We start from the raw sequence: 26,059 nt of genomic DNA, 5'->3' as shown, positions 1-26,059 counted from the left end.
AGACATAAAAATGTATCTTTCATGAATCATGAATAATCTAGATGAGGCAATACTTTGATCTTGATTGTTAAAATGTTCTGCAAGAACACATAGAACAAGTGTCTTAAATGTCCTTGCTAGCACTTTTAAATATGGACAAAATTACAAATAAATGTGAAAAAAAAAGATGACAGTACACTGACTAAATGTCTTATTTCAATTTGCTGTACCAAAAAAACTGGGTTTTCACTGTTTTAGACCAAAATATAATTTTTCTTGGGTTTTCTTTTCATATTTGGGGGGGGGGGAGGGGAGGGGGGTGGAAAAACCCACCCTGCTGCTTCTATCAAGGTATAATTCATTAGGGGTTTACAAATAATTGTTAAAAGTCTGAAATAAAGCCTTAATTATAATAATTTCTGCTGGGGAGCAATGACAATTTACAGCAGTTACATTACAATTTTCAGACTAGTATCTGCCCTTAAAATGAACGACAACAAACAGTAAAAGGAAACTTTCTGTTTCAATCTGTTCACTTCAAAATAACTGGGTGGGCCAGGAAGAAGAGAGGGTTTAATCCAAATAGATCCTTACTGTGTGCCCTGGGCAATTCTGTGCTTGCGCTGCTTTTCTCTTATCAAACTGTTCCTGGCCAGCTCTTGTAAATCATGTCAATATGGTCCAGTTAGTTGGACTTGATGCAGATTATGTGCCAACTCCATGGCATGATTTAAAGAGAACTGAAACTATATTGCAGCTTCCTTAACAGTTCCATTTGCCTGATTTGGAGCACAAAACAAACAAGGCAGGCTTAGAGCATTTCTATGTCTTACCTGAGGTACATCTGTACTCTGAGGGGGTTCCTTCGGGCTAGCAGATATCACAGAGGCATACACAGGATTTTCAAAATTTTCATTTTCCTCACTACCAGCTGCTGCTATCTGTAGGAGAAGAAGGAAAATCAACATTCTTCAAAGAAGAAAAGAAGGTCATAAAGGAAAATGAAAGATGAAAGTCAAGTCTAAGTTTCTCTTACATGTGTTGGCCGAACGACTGTAACTGCACTGGCTGTGCTGGCTCCACCATCTCTGGTTGCATACATTGGATTTTCAAATGTGATCGGCTGTTTCCCTGACTCCACTGCAAAGTTTTCATTCTATGAAGCAAAAAAAAAAAAAAAATCAAAACAACTGCAGTGCAATAAACACATCCATATTCCTAGGAACTAATAGTCCAATTCTTCATCTCAGGGAACAGTGCATGTTTACTTTCACGTAGGCTTAGACAAAATCTAGCATCCGTTAAAATCATAACGTTAGTTTACCATCCATTATTTTACTCCCTGTCTTAGCAGCCTGGACCATTGATTGTTCCAATATTACCCCATTTCATAGCTGGACAAAAAAATCCCCACATTTTAATAATTGACTCGAAGTATTTTATGATGAGGAAAAATGACTCTCACAAATCACACCTTCAACAGGGAAGAAATATCAAAGGAAGCATAATCCCACATTAAATATTTGATTTTAGGGACTTCAAAATGACATACAAATTAATAAGCACTATCTGAAATACAGAAGAATGGGATTCATTCATTTTGTCCCAGCAGGCAGATGGCTATTATTTTTTGAGTCAAAGCAGTAAGTGCATCCCCTTAGTTATAACACATGAGTTATGTCAGAAATAAAATGTTTCACAGTTTTTAGCATATCTCTTATTATAAATCAATACTTTGCCCATGCATGAAGACCACTGTGTGGATAGCAGCTACTTCACACATATTGTGCCAAACCCTGAGCTGCAGCTACAGTGCTCACAGCAGGTGGGCAAAGGTGCAGAGTTAAGCATTTCTTAAGAAAATATTTGGTGCCACATAAGGATAGTCACCCAGGGCTAGCCAGCTAAGCATCAACAGGTTGAAGGGTAATGAAAGCAAAACCCTACCCAGACTCACTTGTCCTGCTCCTTGTCACAGCCCCATCACAGGAATAGTGAGGAGTAACACGGGAATAGTACATCAGCTAGTTCTTTAAAACTGCCTCATTTCTACAAACCACTGCTTCATGCCATTAAGATTCATGCTTTGTGCTATCAGAGCATAGCTCTTTACCAGACAGTGAACTCTTGTCGGCTCTGTCAAATTAGCCTAGCTTGGCTAAGAACAGCCACACCGAAAAATATCCCTCAAAGATCTACTCATGCATATGTGAAGTTAGAATTTTAGTAGGCACATCCCACAGTTCTTCACTGCCGTAAGCCAAACCCTTTGAATTCTTTCCAGTGAATTATACATTTTTTTTGTTTGTAATCTGAATACACAGGGAGAATTAACGCCAACTAAGTAGAAATAGCCTGTATCTAGACCTGTTATTAGCAATGTAAAAACTGCATCAGTTGGACTTCAGTATGTCAATATTAGGCCAGAAAATCATAGAATCATAGAATCATTAAGGTTGCAAAGGACCCTTAAGATCATCAAGTCCAACCTTGTAACCTAACTGCCTGGCCCACCTCTAAACCATGTCCCTAAGCACCATATCCACACATGTTTTGAATACTTCCAGGGACTGTGATTGTACCACTTCACTGGGCAGTCTGTTCCAATGCCTAACCGTTCTCTCTGTGAAGAAATTTTTCCTAATATCCAACCTAAACTTCCCCTGGCACAACTTGAGGCCATTTTCTCTCATTCTATCACTTGTTACTTGGGAGAAGAGACCGACTCCTACCTCGCTACAACCTCCTTTCAGCTAGTTGTAAGAGAGCAGTAAGGTCTCCCCTCAGCCTCCTTGTCTCCAGGCTAAACAACCCCAGCTCCCTCAGCCGCTCCTCATAAGACTTGTGCTCTAGACCCTTCACCAACTTCATTGCCCTTCTCTGGACACGCTCCAGCACCTTGATGTCCTTCTTGTCGTGAGGGGCCCAAAACTGAACACAGTGCTCAAGGTGCGGCTTCACCAGTGCTGAGTACAGGGGCACTATCACCTCCCTGGTCCTGCTGGCCACACTATTCCTGATACAAGCCAGGATGCCATTGGCCTTCTTGGCCACCTGAGCACACTGCTGGCTCATGTTCAGATGATGGAAAGTACCGTAAAGTTTTTCATGCGTAAAAAAGATTTGAGGTAATATTCAAGCCTAAATCTATTTTCCCAGTATTTACTGAAATGTTCTTATGGTTGTTTCATTACACAAGCTGCTTAGTTTTAACAAAGTGTGTTTCTTCATCTAGAAAAAGGTCATATACATATATTATGAGCTTATCTTCACTACCTGTTTCATTTCACATTAATTTACTGTCACTTAAGTCTGTAACTTAATTTTAAAAGTTTAGGGAGTTTCCAGCACAGACTTTGCAGCAAGTGCTTATTATTCAAACATACCTGTGATCTGTTTCCTACAAGTAAAAATCTTTTGTACATTGTACTACTTGTGGTAAACAGCAGAACATTTTTTCCATGGAAAAACTATACAGTATAGGAAACACAAGGTTGTACTATTTCTCAGACGTGCGTAACAAAACATGGATGAAGTAGAGTTACACTTTATGATGTCCCCAAAACTATTAAACATGATTTGTTTAAACTTGCTAAAATAAGAAACTGTCCAATTTATAATTTGTTGTGCAAAGTAGCGTATTCTGTGGTTAGGCCTGAGTTTTATCTCTGAAGTTTCTAACATACAGTCTGCATTTGAAAACCACGCATTTTAACCTGTTCTATGGAACACAAAGACCCTCAAAAAATTCCTTGTTACAATATTTTCATTTGCCTATTCATTCCCTGTATATTCTATGAATATGCTAAAATAGGAAAGGGGGTAATCAACTTAATTTCTACCATATAAATCTTGAGAAAAGCCACATTATTTTGAAGAACAGCCTGCATTTGTCCTTTTCTTCAATTTACAAAAATCTATTTCAGGAAATTATCAATGTTCACTTCTTTTTCTAGAACACATTTATCATCTCACTATCTTTTTTACATAAAAGACTTCACTCTATCAGCTGAAAATGACATTAAAAGAACACAATTTAAAAAATTGTTTCAGAACTAAACCTTACCATTTGCATTGCTCTGTCTATAGCAGAGTCTCCTCCAAAGCCAGAGACTCCTATGTCCATGCTCACATCTGCTCCAGATCGGAAAGTTACCCCATTGCCATTTTCAGTAGATTTTACAAGACTGCTTAAACTAAAACAAACAAACAAACAAAAAACCAGATTATACAGAAAGAGAGCTTATAAAGATTCTTTTAGTTGTTCTTCTAAGCATAATTATCACTTGGAATTTTTGCTGGCTATAAGCAAGCTAGCGAGGGTACCAGAAGTAGTATTCCTGTATTAGTTCAACAGTTTTTTTAACCTGTTAGCCCATTCAGAATGATCTCAACTACCTTTACGTGCACTCACGTAGACACCAGATGAACTCAATGAATTACAATTCCCCCAAATTTACCTACATTTTGACTACTCTTACTTCAGTGTTGATTTACAGACAAATGCATGAATCCACTCAGTTACTCAAATTCATTGAAACTGATTTTGAAAAAAATGCAGCTGAAATGGCATACAAATTTGTGGATATAATTCCAACAACACCTATACTAAAGATGTTAATGCAAATCATGAAGATATCTACAAGATACTGTTTTCATATAAGCAAATGTTCAATCTGCATACAGATTTACAATAACCACAAGTGCACATTAGATTTGGATCAGAAATATTGGAAATGGGCTGAAAGAACACTGTCAGGCTCAAAATAATAGGAGCGGTGAAATACAGTAGCGAGTAGCCAAATACAGGCCCTTCCACACAGAACTCCCCAAAAACATGCAACTGCAAATCCACTGCAGAGTTAACCTTGAGTTCATTTTGTCAAATTTGCCTAACTTGAAGGAAGACAGAAGCATTGAAATAATCTTTCCATTTGTGCGTCCTCATTGGAGCTGGCTTATGCTAAAACTCTTGCCTACAGCAGGTGTGTTGTGCACACACTTTACCAGCTGGCCCCGTAGGCATCAGCTGATTCAATTTTAAAAAGATGTAAATCTTCACTATGATTCCTGTACATGGACAAGTCTCATGTTAAGGGTAACAGCTAAACTATAACTTGAGTTAACTCTGCAGTAAAGGTATGAGTTAACAGTTTAAAGAGGGATTGAGCAATGGCTGCACTAAGGCATATTCATGGCAGAAATGAAAACTGTGAATCAAGCCTAACAGGCAAAAAAGTGACATCTCCATTTGACATGGCCTCATAATTTATATGAGAGTTATTGTTGAACAGTAAAGTTCGAGTCAGTGCATTAAAATTTCTACTTGTTCACTATCTGATGATGTAGAAAATTTCCATTCAAGAAAGCAAGAAACAGGGAATTTCAGGGAGCAGCTTGGAGATCTCTTACAAACTCTTTGTCCTGCAGCATTGATCTGCACAAAAATTTTGTCCCAATTTAACTACATCAAGTCATAAACAAATTTAATTAGTTCAGTGTAATCCTCCAGTGAGGAAGCAGTTATAGCTACATCCACATTACTGATTACAATGATTTAATTACACTGATTTAAGAGCTACTACTGTGAAATTGGTGCAAAGACTATGAAGATGCAGCTTCATGCCTTTAAAAACACATAATTTGCTTAAAGCTAAAAAAATTTCAAAGCATCATATTCTGACATCTTTTTTTAAAAAAGGTAATTTAAAATCATTCCAAATATTTTTTCTTCATCTTCATTGATTCAAAACATCAAGTATTTTTGAATGATATTTCACAAAGCTGGTTTTCACTGGACAGTATGACTGTCAGAAGAGCAGGAACCTACAAAAAGCCCAGATTTCTCAGGCACGGGAAACAGAAGTTCACTACACATGCCCCATATTATTTTTAAAGAGATGACTACAGTGTTGCAGACAAGCTCAGCCTTTCAATGTTAAAAAGATCTCTTTGCCAGAATCATCTTCTGACAAAGTCTTATAAAAAATTAAAACATATGTAACTATGATCTTATGTATCTTTTTGAACTGAATATCCAGTTCCAGATGTAATAAAGAGTCTTCTATATTGCTCATTATTTAAACACTAATTTAGAATGTAGAAGAGTTTTAAAATAGTCCTTTGTTACAAAATAATGATCAGCTCTGATACTGCTTGTCAAAAATCCACTGGAATTGATGCAACACTGCACCTCCTATATTCCAACAGAATGGGCACACGGCAAACAAACTGGATTTTTCAGAAATATTTAGGAACAAACATACATTTTCAGTGCACAGATATTCCAGCTAGGAAAGTCTTCAAAACATACCTTGGTAGTTTGGGAAGCGCTGGTAAAAGCGAGCCTGTTCGTCTGTAGTTAAAAAAGCCTCCAACCACTAACACTCCAATTATTATGATTAGTATGACTGTCAGCAACACTGCTACTGCTGCTATCAAAGACAGAAGAACAAGCAAACATTCAAGCAAGCATAGTTCAGTGTATAAAAGAGCCCAGAGAATTATAAGCTTGACCCTGAACAGGTATCATAGTAGTATATATTCTTTAGCTCAAAATATCAAGTGTAATATATACTTGAACCTTACTTGTTCCAGGAGGCACTCCCTTTGACAAGCCTATTTCACAGTAATTCCCAGTGTAGCCATAAGAACACCTGTAAATGTAAAGACAGCTGACTGAATGGCTTTTATTAAGTCTAGGATCTCAGCTTTATTATTATATTCTGTAATGTTTATCTACATGCCATAAATTTTAACTCCATGCTCAGTAATTATATATTTCACTGACTGTAAATATAGTATGTCTGCTATCTTCATAGAATTAAAAGTGGAAATAAAAAGTGCTGAGTCAGAAAACTAGTCACTGAAGTCAAAAAGATTTGCTTTCAGCAGAGCATCGGTGGCACCTACTGGCTGTTCCAAGCTACATTTACTAAGCATTACTTCTCCATTGTTAGAATTTTTTGGTATAGCATTTTACTGGAATCTTCAGAGGTTTGCCTTTCTGGGTTTTTGGTTTGGTGTTTGGTTTTAGTTTTGTTCCCGTTCCCACCCCCCCTCCAACTGATGCATTTACATTGCTTATTTGCTGATATTTTCATGCATATATGTGTTTTTCTGTGATTGTTACAAACATGCTACTGCAGATGCATGACATTTTCTGAAGCATTTCCAACACATTTCAAAAAGAGTTTAATTGTTTTGTGAGACTAAATCAGCACAATCTGACCCAGGACTACCCTAACAACATACTGACTTACTTGCATTTTGGAAGACCACTTTCATCTATATAGCATGTTCCTCCATACATGCACCTGCATGCTGGCGGCATTGTGGGAGGGGATTCAATGGCTGCAAAATTCAAAAGCCACATATGTGTTATCGAGACATCTTCAACAGAAGAAATACTACTATACAGCATTTTATTTATCTCTACAGAACTTGCGTATGCAAACTCACAGGCTACTTTTCAGAAGCTTTGCTTTTAATAGCACATGCTCCTGTATTTATTTTTCTGCTAAATTAGCTTATTTTAATTGAAATACAACATGTTCTTAGAAAATAATGACTTAGTCCGTAAAAGTAGGCACAGACAACTCAAAAGCTGTATGTCCCATCACTTTCTTTTGCCCGTGCAATGCAGCCCACCACCACCCTTCAAAGCTCTCCATTCAGAAAGCAGTAATACTTTATCTCCTTTGCCCAGACTCTTCCATCCAACCAGCCTGAAGTTGCACAGAGAGGGCCAAACTGTGACGTATTTACTTACAAAGAAAAGCAGTGGATGGAAATGCGCATGCAGGCGGGACCTCTAAACTCTCATACATCCTGACAGTGAGAACAAGACAGAAACCTGAAGTTCTCGGGGTTTTCTGTCAGTACAGAGCACAGGCTGACAGCTTGGCGCCAGGTAGTGCAGAAGCCTGTTATTCATCATGCCAGTGTCTCAGCTGCACTCCAAGAGCCCTGAGGTGCCCAGGTGGCAGGTGCTGCCTGAGCTGGCCCAAACACAGAGCTACAAAGGTTCTGATATTATTCTAATGCTCAGTCAAGTGAAAAAAAAAGTGAAAGAGCTCAGGATATGCTGTCAGAAAAGTGTAGTTCACATAGGAAAAGCTCTGGATCTTAGACATCATTATAGGCTATAAATTAAGGATGGACTTTGGCAGTCTGTCTTACACTGATAAGTTAGATCATAATACTTTTGTCATAAAATTTTCATCAGCCAGAGGCAGAGGAAGTCTGTTGCTACAATGTTCCTTACAGGTAAAACTCCCTTCAAGTAACTGGTATACAAAAAGGGGAAATGCAGAGGTCTTACAGGCTGTGTTTCTCAGTAGCTGCAATATGGGGAAAGGACCAAATAAACCAAAAGTATATACAAAAGCTATGTTTGGTCAGTACGTCAGTTATGGCACTCATGGTTCACTGGCTAGAAAATTTGCTTAAAGTCAAGATAAAAACTGAAGTTCAAAAATGGAGACAGTACTGTATATCCTATTTGCTTTCTCCTCCTTTTCCTCAAACTAAGGTCAAGCAGAGTTTTCTTAATTCCTGGACATTTTATGTAAATCAGTTTCAGCAAAGAATAACAAATGCAGTATCCTCAGAGCAATAAACAGCAAAGAGCAAATGCAATCAACAGTGTTATTGATCCCTAATTTAAACACGTATTGCACACTTCCATTCACTATTACGTCATATTACTAGCTCCTCTTTCTGCAGCTCACACCATGTGGCAATAGGAAAGAGCACTAACAATTAAGAAAATGTAGTTTAAAGGTAAGGCAGTGTAAAAAATTATGACATTTTCTTTTTTAATGCAAAAAGAAGAGAATTCAGAGAAGATTAACCATAGAAAAGATGCCAGACATAATGTTATAAAGCATAATTTATTAGAGAGATGTTGCAAGGACAAGTACAAGGACATCTGGCTACCACCCACATCACTGTAAGCTAAGAATGCAGACTCTCAGCTAGAGAAATAGAAATCCTGCAGTGGTATGCTCTTTCTTCTCAGGAAAGGCTAAGCAATTCTATTTTATTGGCGCTCCTGGAAGCACTGTGGGGGCTCTGCTGCAATGCAACAACCAGGCACTAAATTCTAGTGCTTAAAAGGCTTTCCAGCATATGATAATTATCTAGAAGTTATCTCTCTTCACACTGTGAGTTCTGTAAGCTTTGTTTCAAGTTTCTATTGTATTCTATTCTACTGATCAAACAATGCCTTGTACAGAATTGTAAACGTAATTGTAAACCATAATTTGTCACAAATTCTCTAGTTCTGAAATCAATGCATTTGAAAAAAAATGAAAATAAAATATTTTGGAATTTCAAAACAAAAACCAGAAACTGTGACCAATTTTGAGGCTGGGTCTGGACTGGCTGGAGTGATAGATCTATACAAATAACATGCAAAGAGATTAAATGAAATACACAAGGTGACCACAAATCAGTGATGGCTGAGAATAGAAGCCAGATGTCCTGACTTACCAACATCTATTTTATCAGCTAGCTCATCCCTCCACATTTCTAATTCAGTAATGCATTTGCATTCCTAAAGAAAAGCTTCCTTTGCTTTCATCTCCAGTTTGACAAACTACCTGCATCACACTCTGTGCTGCTTCCTTCTATGAATCGAGTCCCTTGAGGACAAGTGCAGGTGTACCCTCCTGGTCTCAGCAAGCAGAGGTGGCTGCAGACATCTTTACAAGGATTAGGCACTGAAAAAAAAAAGTTATAAAGGCAGTTGAAGCAGCAATGCAGCATATTCCTGAGGTAAGGCAGGGCAACTCCATAGTCAGCAGTGTATCTCATCAATATCACACATCAAAAATCTAAACAAGAGTAGATCCATTTTTCAAAACAACTCATGCTTAAATACCACATTTATATCAAAACCTTCTCTCTGCCTTTTCTCACGTTCTTAAGGGAGAGACCAGGCTGTTGGGAGCCAGTGTAGCACCAAGAAGAAACTGAACATCTCCAAGCAACATGGAGCTTTCTGATTCTGAAAGCTAAAACACCTTTAAAGAGGGCTACGCTGTATGTTCCTCTGGACATCCTCCCCTGTGATTACTGTGGACATGTCATAGCTGAAATATACCCCTTGGAGGCAGTATTAAATGGCCAGCACTTCGTATGTTACCAGGATAAATTCACATTGTGACTGCCACCTCTATGACAACTCCATGATGGAGGGGAAGAAGAGAAAGGACAGGGTTGTAACTGAGAACTAAGAGACTCTAAAGAGCAGTGTGTGGTATTCCACTGTTGATTTCACTTTGGGTATGCAGAATACTTGCCAGCCTCTATTCCATTTTTAGGTTTTCAGAAATGAATATTATCACATACTGATAGACGCATTATCAGAAGATTACTAAGCTCTTTGAAGACATCAGTACCAACTTCGACCTCACAGCAAGGAATGGCTCACCAGGATGCTGATTACCTACCTGACTGATTGTATCTGTGCTGGTGATAGATGCGCACTTGAGTAAGCCACGGATTTACAGTCAGCACTTTCACTTTTTCTCCACTTCCAAACTTATCTTTCTTCCAGACTTCTCCTCGTTCTTTAGCTATCCAATATAAATGGCCTTCGAAGACATCAAGGCTGTATGGACTGCCTACTTCTCAAAGGAACCAAACAATAGACTGTGAGCAAGAAAATCTCTAGCAGGAGCGAAAAAAACTGTTGTTCTTTTTCAGCTTAAGTGTGTCATCTAATCCTTTCATTTCAAGACATCTGCAGTTATATATATACATCCTTATATGCCTGACCACTTCATGCCACTGTACCTGCAGACTGCTTAATAATATACATAAAAAAAGCAATAATCCAATTTTCTACATTGTCCCCTATTTGGGTCATGTAAGTTACCCTCAGGGAACCTAGTTACCAGGCATCATGAGCTCTGAACCTGGTGTGCCATTTATCCTTGTATAAAGGAGAAGAAAATACTATCAAGACTTACTCTTTGAAAAGCTCCCGAATTTAGCCCCACTTATGAAGCTCAAATACTTGTTAGCATACATCTTGGTTACTATTATATTAATTGCATAATAAGTTCTTACCTCCATGTAATACTATGGTTCTGTCTGTCCCATCAGGTCTCATGGATTCAATAATATTTTCTTTAGAATCACTCCAATAGATCCTATCATTATTCAAATAATCAATAGAGAGACCTGTTGGCCAGCCAAGGTCTTCAGAGACCAGAGTTTGTCTTTGTTGTCCATCCATCCAGGCACATTCAATCTTTGGCTGCCTTCCCCAGTCAGTCCAATACATGAGCCTGAAAGGACAGAACCAGAATTTAATATGGTTCAGAATTTGGTCACCGTGATTATCCTTTGGAGTTTCATGGAAAGGTCAGTTGTGGAACATAAAGCTGTTCAGCAACCTATGTTTTGCAGATGTGATCAGGAAAGTCACAGAAAGTTCACTGAACAAGCTTGTTTCAAGTACAGAAGATAAATACCAAAAGAAGAATGTTTGCATCTTGTGTCCTGATTTGGAGAGAAACTGGTTTTAATGACATTTTCTCATTCTCAGTGGAAGAAAAATGACTGTGAACACTGAACATCCATCAGTCACAATAAAGCCGCAGAGCCCAGGTGACTTCAGGAAGCTGTGCTGCTTTACTCCAGCTGAGAGAAGCATGTATTGTGATATCTGGTGATCCATCATATAATACAAGATGTAGGAAGCACAGCTGTTAAATGTACCAGTGCACTTACATTGCTTTCCACTGTGAAGGAGACTATCTCTGTATTGCTTGGAGCTGGTAAAGAGACATTCCCACCAACTTCCCTATTTTAGTAGTAACAGAGAAATTCAGTGGGCACACAATACTGTAGAAAGGAGATTTTTCTTTGACCTACCTTGTGTTGTTGCCAATACAAGCAGCCATATGAAATCTAATCCTAAAATACTTTCCCATGTACACAAATTTCCTAACATTAGTAAAGGGAAACTCCAGAAAGCATTGCCTTAGTCTTTCCTGTAAAGTTTACCGTTGCGGGGTTTTGTTGTTATTGAATAGCATGGAAAATAATTCTGGGAAGTCCTGTAGTACTTACCCACGTTTTGGATTGACAGCAATAGCTGCTGGTTGATCCAGCAGGGAAAAGATAAGCCATTTTCTGTACCGTCCATCTAATTTTGCCACCTCTATGCGATTAGTCCCTGCATCAGTCCAGTAAAGATGTCTGAATTACATAAAACACAAAACATTCCAAAAGTAAATAGTTTATACTTGGGAAAGGAATTAAAAAAATATATTTTTTTAAGAAGAAAAGCTATATCAAACCTGAACAAAATTAATATAATGAAGCTGTATTGATTACATCTGAACTTTTTCAGTCTGGAACATACAGATCCTAAATACATGCGAGTTTAGCAAATGTGATCTATCAGCTCACTTGTTTTCTCCTCTGACAAAGTTTCTGCAGCTGCCGCTGTTCCCTGTCAAATACTCTTCAATAAAGGGCTACTGAGAACTTTCGTTGTTACTTTTAAGCACCAAAGGTGGCTAATAAGCATCTTTAAAGATTCAGTTTTCCAGGAAATGATGAGGTTCATTACAAATAAAAATTTATTTTCCATGTAATTTATACAGCAACTCTGAAGCTTATTAGTCCACAGCTCCTCTCTAGACTTTTGTCTTCTGACAGAGATGCTAATGAATAAATTGTTACCACATGAGACACAAATGCTTTTAGTCCTTACAAACAGGGCACTCGGTCTACTCTTCCTTGAATTTTGCTTAACTTTATCATTATGGTTTTATTATTTTTTTCACCTTAGATAATAAACTTACTCATTATTATGCACTCACTAATCACACAGTGCCTTCTGATGGAATAAATTATCTCATAATTGGCTTGGGAATGTGAGAAAATACTGTAATTCCTATTTTGCAGATGGGCAGAAATACTAAGTGTCTCAAGCCATGTATATCAGTTTTTATATAATGTGCATACACTTAAATATGTTTTTTTAAAATACATTTCAACATTGTTCTGGAATCAGTGTAACATTGTTCTGGAATCAGTGTAACACTATGTTTGAAGTGCTGAAGATGCTAGCCTCACCAGGATGCTGGTGGTATATATCCTTTATTCTTGCTTTCATGACCATAAAGGTTTGTGAATAGAAATTCAGACACTCCCTTCTGCCCTCAGAGACATTTGACTTTCCAGGTGGCCTGCAGTTCACAAAGCAAATGGCAACATAACCTGAAGGCTGAAGGCTAGCCCAGACCTTAATATATCTATCTCTTATTTAAAATCTGCTGGAAGGAAAGATAAAATTTTCCACTTCATTTTTTCCATCATGACTGGCACAATTTTTCAGGCTAGTGAATCACTTCAGCCAGCCAGACTGGCTTTATCCTACTCTAGAAATCAGGGTGACATACTGTATGAGCAACTACTTCATAGGACACAACACCTAACATAGCATACATCACCTAACACAAGGAGTCTAGATAATGAAAGCTATGTATCAGGCTCCAGACTGGAATAAGTCTTTTCCCGATCTTTGCCTACTCATACAATAGCTTTTTGAATCATTAGGAAAAAAACCTCTGTTGCCACAAACACAATTCAGAGTTAAGTGCTACCTAGCTGCAATTCAGATCTTAAGTACCTTCCAATCCTATTTTAATTGAGGACATAAAAGGCAAAGTATTCATCCACTTAGTTGATAACCATGTGATAGAGGGGAAGCAGACAGCTAAGTTCCTTCTTTTGTTTTTCAGCTTTCCAGAAACGTCATGCTTTATATGATCTTAACATCCTCCTTCTTCACTCTATCGGATGCACTACCAGCAATATCCAAAATTTGTCAAGAGCATTCAGAAGATTGACTCACCTCTATAACCTCTGTCCATTCAGCTTCAAACAGAATCCTGACTACATTTCATAGTGTCTACTATCTGCAAACATCAGGATCCTCTCAACATTACATCAAATGAACTACAGCTATGCCTGTCCACCACATCCTTTAACAGTTACATTGCAAATAAGAAATGACACCATCAACATCAGAGTCAAGCTCCCAAAAGTCATGCCCAAAAAACTCTGAGACACAGTTACAAAAATGTAACCATTTTCTGAGAAAACACATATATTCAGACTTCAGAGCTGCTTCTGCTTTGGGATTAGTTCATATAGCACAAAGCTGGTAAGAAAGGAGCAAAGATAAAAGACAAATTCCGTTATGGATTGGGGAGGTCTCCTTCCAACAGCAGAGAAAGCTTGTTCCCTGGAGCTTACCTGAGTCCTTAAGGAAGAATCCATCTGACATGAAGGCCAGCATATTATCACTATACTGATGCACAACTGATCTGCCCGTTGTGAACTAATGCAAGTTTCCTCACAGAATATGTGGTGCAGTAAACAACATGCGTTTGGCCTATTAACCTGCTCTCTGGGCAAACAGAGCTTACTATATTCTTCTGAACTACCTTGAGACTAGATATCTTCAAAGACAGTTCATAAGGAAGGAAACAGTGGATTTTGCACTGCCTGATCAGACCCTGGCTGCATTCAACGTACAGCATTTTTCTAGCTTGTCAGTGCACTTACCTTCCAACCCAGTCAACAGCTAACCCATCAGGATTAACTATGTATTTGAGATTCAAGTCAACTTCCTTTGTAGGATTGTTGCTACTGCTGTCAAATGTGGGCAGATAAGCACGTTTGATGGCTCCAAACTCAGAACCCTGTCCCAGAATGCTGAAGTACACAATACCTTCAAAAAAGATGACAAAGATCATTTTTAATGTCTAGTTATTCCATATTTTTGGAAAATTCTAATATTTCTGAGGCTCCTATGTGAAGATACCAGACCCATTTATTTAAATAACACGGAGTCATCTGTTCAATTAAATTACATTGTGTTAGTGTGTAAGTTTTTAAGCTATTCATCATAGGTAAGATGCACATCTAAAATCATCTTGATCTAGATTATCAAGAAATATGTATCACATTTTTTCAAGAGTAGAGGATCTGAAGCCTTTGCACATGATTTTGAGAGGAATTTAGACTCTCATGACCCTAAGGAGCAAGTACGGCCCAGAACAGTGGCCCTGTGAAAATGGCAAAAGTAGGGAAAGCCAATAAAAAGGCAAAGATATAAGCTAATAGAGGGATCTACTGGCCATTCCTGCTTAGTCTAAGGATTAGTTCTTGCAAGACTCGAGCCAGGCAGAAGAAAAGTAAGGGGTTCATTTATAGCAATCTTCTACTACTGCATAATCCTAGAGCCGCAATTCCACAGCTGGACTTACACTAAAACAAAAGGAAAAACAGAACAAAACCTAGCTAACCTAAATTAAAGCATTAAAAGGAACCACACTGATGCTGAAGAATGAATAGAGGGGAGGGACACATTCAACCAAGACCTGGCCAGTTAATCTAATTTGATTTTGATTTCCAGTGTAAATTAAATACCCATGCTGCAGAAATCATCTTTTTAAACCAACCCTTGCATGGTTGAGTATTAATGTTCTACATATACTCACTCAGGCCTATCCCTTCAGGGTCCCAATCATAATCCAGAGCTTGGATGCGTTCCTGATTATCAATATAGTCAGAGTACTGTTCTGAGGAGATATTGTATCTTCGAATCCGCACATTATCTGGCAGCAGTAACAATGGAGGATTACCTGGGAAACAATAATGAATTTACTTTCATATATTTCTCATTTTGGAAGAAACAGATGAAAGTCACTTTAGTTAAAACTAAGTGGGGGTTTTCACAAGTTCTGTCTGCATAAAAAGCAGAAGGGACACTTCTAAAGCTTCAGAGCTATTCAAACTTCTCAGCTTTGCAAAATTCATTAAAAATTCTGGAAACACTTACTGCTGAGGATAGTATTATCCTTTTCACCATAGATTTTGTGCAGTAGTAATCATTAAGGGATAATTCCTTAAAAATTCTTAAACATTACAGTGTTGGCTTATCACCACCTCACATGTGAAAAACAGATGCTGCTATACACTCTGCGGTTCAGCTCCCTCCTTCAAAGTACAGGAAACAATTTTGAAAGTACAAATAAATTGCCGGTACCTTGAGCCACAACCTGACTGAGTTCTTCTACCTGAAAGTCTTTAAATCCTAATGTCTCCGTATTCAGAAGAACGTTCTCCTACCCACAGGTTAATTCAGGGTTAACCTCAATACTCTAATAACTTGACTATAGGGAGTATCAGTCCCACCTGGCTGATTTTGCTGGTGAGAAAATTTAATTGTTCAGCCATTTTGCTAAGGACAAAGTCCAGTTGGGAGTCATGGACTTAAATCCTAGGCCTTCTTCCAGAGAAAAAGTTCTCCTACATTAATCACATCTTCACAGAGCCAATGAGAAATGACAAGGCATTCAGCTGGGAAAGGAAAACCTCATCTACCAGTGCCTTTTCCAACTAATAATGCTCAATTTCCTATGAAGTGTTCATTTGAACACAATCCCTTTCCCTCTAAGTCACACTCAACTATGGCAAGTGACTAATTTCTAATGAACACACAATTCAGTGTAGAAATTGACAGCATCTCCAATATATATGCTATTACATGAAAAAGGGGACCTAATATTCTATGTGTGTTCTGAAAATGCCTACTGACCAGGCCTGCAACAGACACAGGCAAAGGAAGCCCTCATTTATGAGTGCTGGGAGCTTGTACTACAAAGAGTGGTAAAGTTCTGGGCATACATAGAAGTAGAACTTTAAGCACAACAAATTTCATGATGTTATCAGCTACAATCATGTTATCTTCTATCACTAAGCCTTGAAAACTTTGGGTGTCTAGATGCTTCCTGAATAAAGCCTATGAAGAAGGGTTTCAAAGAACCAGATCTCTGACACAGGCACATAAAGAGGCAGGCAGGCAGAAGCTCAGGTGCAAATGCCCTTTTGTATTTCCAGTCTCATGCTCAAAAGTAAATATTTGCTGAATTAGGCCTCTGGACTAGTAACCTGGAGACCTGGTTTTCTTGTATCATTTCTCATATTACAAATAATTTTTAGGCTTCAAAATCTCCAGCAGCATGCAGTTTTGGTCACAGGCATTCTGTTCTGCAGATCTGACTATTTGACACACCACATTTCTATCATGTATCTCTTAAAGCTGTTAAAGTATAAGTACTTTTCTAAATACAATATTGTTTCTGTCTTTTCTATAGTACTGCTGCATTGTCACTTTTTTCCTATTTTCTTCAGCTCTGTATTATTACTATTCTATTACTATTATTTTCTGAATCAACTCTCTACCTATTCAATGACTGTCACACACTGTAGTCACTGCACTGAAGTAGGATAAAAACCTAATGATTGTCGTTAAACATTGGCCAAAGTCCTTCTATTTGTGTGCATCAGTCCATGAACAATGAATGGCAATCTGTCATCAAACTGCCTTTGATTTATACCAGTTTAATGCAACTTTCTTCTGATGCATTATTTTGTTGAGAAAACCTAAACTTCAAGAATAGGCAACATTAATTTCCTTCTGATGACAACCACTTTTTGTTTGCAGAAAGTTTCAGGAGAAAGGAAGGCAGGCATCCAAATAAAGGTATTCATTTTAATGTTTACAACTGGAAGCAGAGATGAGCACTTCTATTCCTGATTAAGGAATGGGTGGAATACAGAGATAATATTATGTTACAAAATAAAAGTTTGGTTTTCACTGTCTCCTTCCTAAAAGAGAGGATTATATTCATTAAGTTGCTACACTCCACTTGCTCTTTACAGGTAGCAATCAATCTTGCTATCAGTTAACATACCATTAGCTGCGCACTGTTTCCCGTGTTGATCACCCACAGACCTGAAGCCATCTGCACAGAAACATTCATAGCTTCCTTTGGAATTCTTGCAGTCCTGGGTGCATGTTCCAAAGATCTCACACTCATTGATATCTAGACATAAGTAGAGAAAAGATACCTAGAAGCTTAATCTCTTTCTTCCACATGCTGGTCACCTTTACTCCATTGAAGTGGTAGGTTTGTTCCTTCCTCACATACTCTAAAAGATCCGTGACCTAATAAGTGGTCTTTAACATCAGCATCTGTTATCTAACAGAACTCCTCGTCACTCATCTACTGTTTAACATGTCATAACTACAGATTGCTAATAACTGCATTGCTCCTGCTTATCAGATATTGCTGTTTCAGAGAGACATTTTTGGTCAGGTATTTTTGCGTTAGATCACCAAGGAAAGACAAAAGATGAGGCATGACTACAATGAGATGCAAGAGCAAAGCCTTCTTAAAATGCTGTAGCAAAGATATACAGATAAGAGTTTGCAAAGATACCTCGTCCTCAGAAATATCAGCAGGAAAGAAAGGGAGGGGTAGCCTTGGATCATGTTTAATAAAACTACACAAATTGTCTACAAGAGCTGGGAGTGACAAACAGAAGTGTTCAAAACATACTGAAATGGTAACTGTGAGGGTACTATATTGCATGACCATGAACAATGGCCCGTGGGTTGACTCCTCACCATATTTTATCTGCATATAACCAGGGCAAAAATAGGGCACAATAGACCTTTCCTGTAGGTCTGTTCTGGAGTAGAACAGAAGAGTATAACCTTCAGTAAGTTTTCTTTCAATAAGGAAAAAAAACCAAAGAGTAAATTTCTGTCCCTCAGATTGCAAAGATATGACAAAACCTATATACAGTAAAGCAAAAACATATACCTACAGCCACCAAAAGCTTAAAATAAGTCTAAACTGTGGAGCCAGTTCTTTGTTGAATGAGGCCTGCATGTTAGAAAACATGATTCAGCAGCAAAACTTTTTAGGAAGCATCTGCTAAATGTATAAAAATCCTGTTAGAATGCAAAAATAGGTAGTCGTATTAGAATGATGAGGCGACAGGTCACTGAACACTTATCAGTGAGATGTTTAGAAGATTGAAAATACCGTCACAGGAGTTTCGGTTGGTTTCACTGGCCTTGTACCCTGGCCTACAGGAGCAAATAAAGCCTCCTTCATTCAGGTTGGTACAGTTATGTTCACAGATATTTTCTGCACAAGTTCGCTCTGTTCCAGGATCTGGGAAAAAAAAAAAGTACATTTTACAATTATAACCAAAACATAAAGTGATAAGGGGGAGAGAGGTGTCATAATTTTGATCATTATTATAATTAAAAATGGTTTTCAAGTAGACAACGTTAGTTTTCTTTCCTTTTTTTCTAACTGAAACTGAAATTAATGTTAACATCTATTCTCTAAGGCATAACTAACCAGCAGAGGGTGGTAAATGCTGGTCAAGACAGCTGTCAACTAAGAAGTTTAACCTCTAGAAGTAAGTGAGCAGGGTCAGGATAAGAGCCATAACCATCCAAGCTCACCTTCCTTAAGAGAAATGTCATTCAACATTACTGCCAATCTGTAGCAACAACAGAAACTATTTAAGAGACTTGACTCTAACTCCTACCTTTGCCAACCTACCTCTTTCTTACCCAGTCCTTTCTTATGAGCTAAACAAAAAATGTTCTCAATTGTTATCATGCATAACACAGGCCCTAAATTATTTGTATCTGGAAATTAGAGAGAAGATGACAGTTTGTTCATGCTGTACCTAATCTAAAGCCTACTGAAGTCAATACAGGTCATTGCACAGAATGCACTGCCCTTTAAATGATGCCTATAATGCAAAAGGCAAGTCAGGGATAATAGATACTCTGTAACAGATAATGAAAATTATACTCTTCTCAAAGTACATACAGAATTCTATTGATTCTGACATACTCTACATACACACAAAGTACTTTCAAACTCAAATCTGTTATATAAGTAGAAAAGATAAATAATATGTTTATTGACAGAACGTGAGAAAAAGATACAGATATATGGCAAAGACATTACATTAAGCTGATTATCTCCTTTATACATACACATCCCAGTGCCAATTAAGTTTAAACAGCTCAATTTCATATACATGTAGAAGCATAAATTCATTGTACACACACACACATAAATATTCTATTTTCTCTATAACACGGGTATTTGATGTTGGGAAGGCTACAGATGTTACCATCTGATCTGCATTCACATCTATCCCCAATCAGCAGAGCGCTGACTGCCAGAAGGTGTCTGTTTTGCACCGTTTCATATCCCTTTTATACTTTTATATTTTCACCAAGTCATTGCATTACGTTATATTACCTAAAGACCATTGGGATGGTATGTGAAACAGAGAAACCAGCTGCTTCAAAATGGACTGCACCATAGGCTTCTAAGTTATTTGCATTTTGCAAGCATGCTGGATTGTAAATCACCAGTGCATCATTTGGCACACTTTCACTTGAAGCCATTAAAGCCTCACAAATTGTAATTGCAAGTACATGCTCATACTACCACTCTGCAGCTGTCTATATATTGATATTAAAAGTTAGGATTTTTTTTTTCCCCAAGAATCCATGAGAATACTCTCTCTTGCCTCAAAGTTCAAGTCAAAGCTTTTGCATCTAAATGGATGCTAGTAAATTTACAATGCATAGTTAATAAAAGTTGTGCAGAGGATCTGAGAGGGCACTCAGCCTGAGGACTGGCTGTCCTTATAGAATTCTGTGGTTATGCCTGTAAACAGGAAAATAGAAGCATCTCAATATACTTTTGTTTTTAACAGGCCTAGAGCAACCTATACCAGTTCAGAATCTGCCCATGAATAATTCCGTAGGTTGGCCTATTGCAATTATGATTGAAATATCTGGATGTTCTTGCCTCCATAATGCAACGCATTTCAAAACAAAAACTAGACCAATCCCTTTTTTGTGAGGCATAAATACTCTAAGCCTAAAAAGGACTGTTCAGAGCGATGAATTGCATAGAATTATAGAATCATTTAGGTTGGAAAAGACATTTAAGATCATCAAGTCTTACAATAAACGTAAAACTGCCAAGTCCCACTAAACCATGTCCCTAAGTGTCATATCTACACGTCTTTTAAACACCCCAAAAGAAGGAAAACAGAAGATACTGTCATGGCTAATTGTATAATCCTAGCACAGGCTAATTAAAAATCAGTATTTCTTAGTATGGTATTCAAGAAGCAGCATGTATTGTTATCAGTTTCAGAAATTTTTATTTTCAACAGCATTGTAATTTTGTGTTCTATTGATATTATTACTTACTGCAGCCCATTTCATCAAAATGGTCTCCACAGTCATCATAATTGTCACAGACATAATGCAGAGGAATGCAATTTCCATTACTGCACTTGAATTCTTCAGTTGTACAAGGTCTTGGGGTTGGTTCTCTACCTACAGTCGAAAAGAGAAACCCTCTTCTGTCACAGTTTCAGCTACACAGTACCAACAGACAGCACTATTCCACATTGCTAATGAGGAAGCTGATGTAATCTGGTAAAATAACAACTAGAGCGACTTTGGAAGTCTGTAGTAAAGCTAAAACTATAACCAGGGCCTCCTGACTTCTAGTCATCTCCCCATGAACTGAAAGAAGCCCCTCCATTTTATAAAGACAGAAGGTAAATTCTTCTTGTTAATAGTTGATTGAACTTTCTTTTTAATAGTGCAAATCTATTAATATCCTTTAACGATATACTTCATACATCTACTACAGTTAGTAAACTAGTAACTTTAAGAATATCGTACAATAAAGCCAGCAAATAATAGCACTAAGCAACCAAAAATATGATTAAGCTTGATAATATAAAAATCAACATAGTCAATGACAGCTACATAAGATATCTGAGGGCAAAAACCTATTTAATATTAACAGACCTTCTGCAGGATTTGAGCCAAAATATCAATACTGTTGCTATGTGCATAACAGTGCCACAAATTCGGAAGTACCCAGTTCTCTATTTTAAGTCCCAGCTATCCATCCCATCCTTATTTTATGATACAGGCAAACTCTTTCTTCTTCCTTATTTTAAGGGGAGTTCATGATAAGTTGACACAATTTAGCTGCTGCTCATAATAAAATAAAATATGATTTTGAAAATCATACTCTGTACTTTTCAGACAAATGGTTGCTGATTTTTGCTACTTGTATGGAGAGCTGCGAATACGTAGTACCAATAATCATAGTTCAAATTATTTCATACTGAGCTCTAGTTTTCATAATTTATGTTTAATTTTGAAATTTCTATAGACCTTTGGTATTATTAAACATTAAGCACATCACAATTACTGAATTTGCTGCTCAATTTTGTAAACATACAGTGTTCCTCTTTCTCATCACTTCCATCTCCACAGTCATCCTCCTGGTTGCACAGCTCATGACTGTATATGCAGCGATTGTTTTCACATCGGAAACGGAACGGAGATTCACAAGCAATATCCACTGAAACGACAGAGATCAAGTCAGTCACGCTTTGATACTTCACGCCATTGAGTCACAAATTATCCCAATTGGTTTTATCTGGTAACATTTATATGTTTACTATATTTTAAAAGGTGTGGAGGCATTCAGACCCAAAGGAATATTTTCTCCACATTCTGGTGATCGTACATTAGGACATTACACATTTTTTGTCAGAAGACAGTACATCATCTTTGGCCAAAGGCATATCCTATGACTACATATAACACTGAAGTTCCTACATTTGTTTATGAAGTAAACTGATTGAAAATCCAACATGCTATTTAAGTGGCTATATAGTGCATAACTGACAAAAATTGTTTAAGTAGCACCTCCAACACTTCATTTTTAGAGCTAAAGTCAGGACTCCTCAACCATATGTACAAAGATGTCCTGACTATATCGATAGCTTTAAAAGCTCAGCATCTTTGAGAATATAAGTTATCTGAATGAATCTTTAATTGCAAGCCGATGCTCTTATTTTAGATAACTAACTTGAAAATGTGAAATAGTGTCTTTATCTCTTTGATATGTTTCTCCCTACTTTTATAACGACATATAAAAACATCTGCAAAGCAGTGAGAAACATACTGTAGGAATATGAAAGGAACTTGCATATGAAGCAAAATTTTCAGCACTCATCCTGAATTAAGTCTGTGAGAATCTCCAGTGAAAAGAAAATATTTAAAATTTATTTTCTAATTGTTCTCTCTACTGTAATTAGAGATTTTATTATGCATACTGTTCATTTTAATATAATTTTTCTCTCTTACAGCAAAGGTGAAGTTCTTCATCAGAGTCATCTCCACAGTCATTATCACCATCACATTTCCAGTATGGCTGGATACAGACATGGTTTTTACATTCAAACAGCATGGGTGGACAGTATGTACCATTAGGATACCGTGTTGCTGAAGAAAAGAAAATTATTATGACATTTTCATTTACAATGAAAATTCTAGGTTTTCCTGAAAAATATTCCGCCCAACCCTATAATATTTTTTCAATACCCTTCTCTCCATAGTAAGAGATATAATATGAGGCACTGAAAACATTTACAGCAACAACAGACTGCAAGGATTGAGGACTTCTTGGTAGCTATAACGTAGTTAATTCAGGTTTGAATGAATAGTGAAACAACATAAGTTACTCCCAGAAGCTTTTGAAAATAAACTATCATTAATTTAACAAGTGCTGCTTGAATTTGTTACTGACAAATCCAGTTCAGTAATAAAGGTAAATAATGTCACTGGCACCAAACGTGAATGACTGAAAAAGTACGTAAGATATCTAATTCCAAAAGGACTCATGTTGGCACAGTAAAAAAATACCCTGATTCTGTAAAAGCTGTGAAAAATACTGAACTAGAGCAAAGAGAAACCAAAAATATGACTCTTCCAACCTACATAAATAAACCATACACTTGCCCTTGCAATGGCTTCTCATACACTTTTTCTGCCCTTAAAGAACAGCCAAACGTCGTGTAACTCAGGTTCTGAAAGATTAACTGTTGCGATGTACATTCCAGGTTGTGGTTACCCTCAGAAAAGTACAGGTCCTACTGTGCAGATGCCCCTTCTTACTTAAAGCACAGGTGTTAAAACTAGGTACATGGGAAGATGTACAGAACTGCCCTGATATCAACCAAGAGAAAGGAATTCCCACGAGTACTGAAGCCTAAAATCATTCGAACATGTAAGTCAGAACCAACACTTCAATATCACCTAAAAGCCAACGTCAGTCAGCATAGATAGGGCACAGAGGTGATATTTTCATTCCTACTGGGAACAATACTTCCTGGATAAACAGCTGGAGCTCCATACAAGCTACAGCGTACAGACATTTTTTCACAGTAGATCAATGTACAGAAGGAAGACAGAAACGGAAGAGTATTTTACTTCCTTGGCCTCACTGGTACTTTAGGAAACTATACACACCTTTGAGCATTATAAAAACTAATCCCATTACAGAAGCTTGTTAGAATACAGTACAACTGAAACAGTGGATCTTGCAGTGTCCATGGGACAGTCAAAAATTTTAATTCAATCACATATGTATCTTCTGCTGGACCTTTTAAACACATTAATTTCCTAGCATTAGGAATGGGTTTACAATCAGAGTAAGAGATGGCAACCCATTATTATATTAAAAAACTGATTCAAGTATTATACTTATCCTGAATTTTTACTGACATCACCGAGTGTTGCAGAATTTGGTACCTCTAAGGAGTCATCTCACTTAAAGAGAGAGAAAAGTGCAAATCTTTCTGGAAGTGAGCTAAATGAGCACCAATTGCAAAGCTTGAAACTCACGACAAGTTGCTTCATCAGAGAAATCAAGGCAGTCTGCATTTCCATCACATCTGAAGCGCTCTGCAACACAGTGTCCACTGTCACACTGGAAATAACCTGGGTGGCAGGTCCTCAGCTCTGAAAAGATTCAGAAGTAACTGCTGAAATATTTTCTTGTTCAAATGCAGCTAAAGTGTTTACTTTTTGAGAACAACATCCTAAAAAAGACTGCAAAATCCCAGACCACTAAAACTGTGGTATCCTCTACTTTTGGTGGTATGACTAAAGTGATCTGGTCAACATTACTCCATTAAAGATTCTTCCCATAAAAGATCATTTTGCAGAATAATTTATCACATTAGAAAGAAAAGCGTGAACGTGTAAGGAGTAGCATCCAGACAATACGCACCACAGTCACGTTCATCTGAATTGTCTTCACAGTCATCATCGTGATCACAGATCCACCGGGAAGGAATGCAGCGCAAATTGTCACAGCGGTATTCACTTTCTGTGCATTCACGAGGACCTTCATTTAAAATGAATGTACAAATATGAAAAGTTACCCAGATGTAGATTTAAACATCCACATCTGTCTCATTAAACCAGACAAAAGTAATATGGGCAGATGATGTGGTATAATCCTTAAAACTAAATGATGTTAAAACAGCTTTCCCCCCAATACTCTTTAATTAGGTTAAACATTCTATGTGCCTCGACATAGAAAAAAGGAAATTCATTGTGGATTTTGTTTCATCACAGAATTATACAGGAATTTTTATTCCAAATCAGAAAAAAAAAAGATCCACTTTCATTGTTTAAGGAACTATGTAATACTATGTTTGCACACACAGCAGAATTCAAATATCACTTCTTAGTGGAAAACAGGAATTTGTGATATTGTGATGATTGGATGATCAGTGGGTTTATGCATCCAAAATGCTTCCTTGTGACATCACTGTGGTATTTCAGCAAAGAAAAGACAGGCTATGGAGTAAAACAACAGAACGGTTGCAGTTGAGAGCTGTCTGCCCCATTCTCATAAGAAATAGAAGGACAGTTAAGACAAAAGCTGGACTATATCATGACAGCCAAGAAAGAACTCACTGCAGTTGTGCTCATCAGAATTATCTCCACAGTCATTATCTCCATCACACTTCCAGCGCAGTGGGATACATCGATGATTGTCACAACGGAAATCTCCAAAAGGACTGCAAGTCATCTCCTCTGCAGCGTACACAGTTTGCCAATGAAACAGCACACATTAGCGTAGTCTTTGGATAAGATGGAATGCACGGAAGATAACGGAAGTAGATAGAGATGTTCATGCCACAGACCGGGGCAAGTAATAGAGAAGTGATTAAGAAACAGCTGAAATAACTATATAGAGTTGAGATGGAAACACGAAGAGATAAACTTAGTACTGTCAAAGGAGGGCATCTTGAC

The 26,059-nt window shown here is 37.5% G+C and overlaps 1 protein-coding gene across 9 annotated transcripts in view; it reads right to left on the bottom strand.

The window, feature by feature from the left end:
* The window catches only part of LRP2 (LDL receptor related protein 2), a 168,662-nt gene that overhangs the window by 35,590 nt on the left and 107,013 nt on the right, over positions 1-26,059 (bottom strand). For 7 of the 9 annotated variants that reach the window (XR_015698695.1, XR_015698694.1, XM_087731278.1 and 4 more), the window contains exons 61-80: positions 25,721-25,840; positions 25,026-25,142; positions 24,638-24,754; positions 23,099-23,236; positions 22,185-22,307; positions 21,131-21,259; positions 18,915-19,046; positions 17,775-17,906; positions 15,516-15,659; positions 14,578-14,743; positions 12,067-12,195; positions 11,059-11,279; positions 10,437-10,613; positions 9,585-9,704; positions 7,242-7,332; positions 6,568-6,635; positions 6,293-6,413; positions 4,046-4,175; positions 1,016-1,135; positions 813-920 (exon numbers count right to left, since the gene is read on the bottom strand). Coding sequence is in view for 7 of the 9 variants with exons in the window: in XM_087731278.1 (XP_087587404.1) it covers positions 813-920; positions 1,016-1,135; positions 4,046-4,175; positions 6,293-6,413; positions 6,568-6,635; positions 7,242-7,332; positions 9,585-9,704; positions 10,437-10,613; positions 11,059-11,279; positions 12,067-12,195; positions 14,578-14,743; positions 15,516-15,659; positions 17,775-17,906; positions 18,915-19,046; positions 21,131-21,259; positions 22,185-22,307; positions 23,099-23,236; positions 24,638-24,754; positions 25,026-25,142; positions 25,721-25,840 (2,603 nt within the window). In the remaining 2 variants the exon portion in view is untranslated. Of the gene's footprint in view, positions 1-812; positions 921-1,015; positions 1,136-4,045; positions 4,176-6,292; positions 6,414-6,567; positions 6,636-7,241; positions 7,333-9,584; positions 9,705-10,436; positions 10,614-11,058; positions 11,280-12,066; positions 12,196-14,577; positions 14,744-15,515; positions 15,660-17,774; positions 17,907-18,914; positions 19,047-21,130; positions 21,260-22,184; positions 22,308-23,098; positions 23,237-24,637; positions 24,755-25,025; positions 25,143-25,720; positions 25,888-26,059 lie in introns of those variants that run through there. The other 2 variants (XM_009462029.2, XM_087731279.1) reach the window with 2 other exon arrangements.

The sequence above is a fragment of the Nipponia nippon genome, unplaced genomic scaffold (assembly GCF_047370975.1).
Source record: "Nipponia nippon isolate SJK-2023a ecotype South Korea unplaced genomic scaffold, ASM4737097v1 scaffold_5, whole genome shotgun sequence".
NCBI classification, from domain to species: domain Eukaryota; kingdom Metazoa; phylum Chordata; class Aves; order Pelecaniformes; family Threskiornithidae; genus Nipponia; species Nipponia nippon.
The sequence above is the reverse complement of the archived record's forward strand: the minus strand, read 5'-3'. Positions and strand labels throughout refer to the sequence as shown.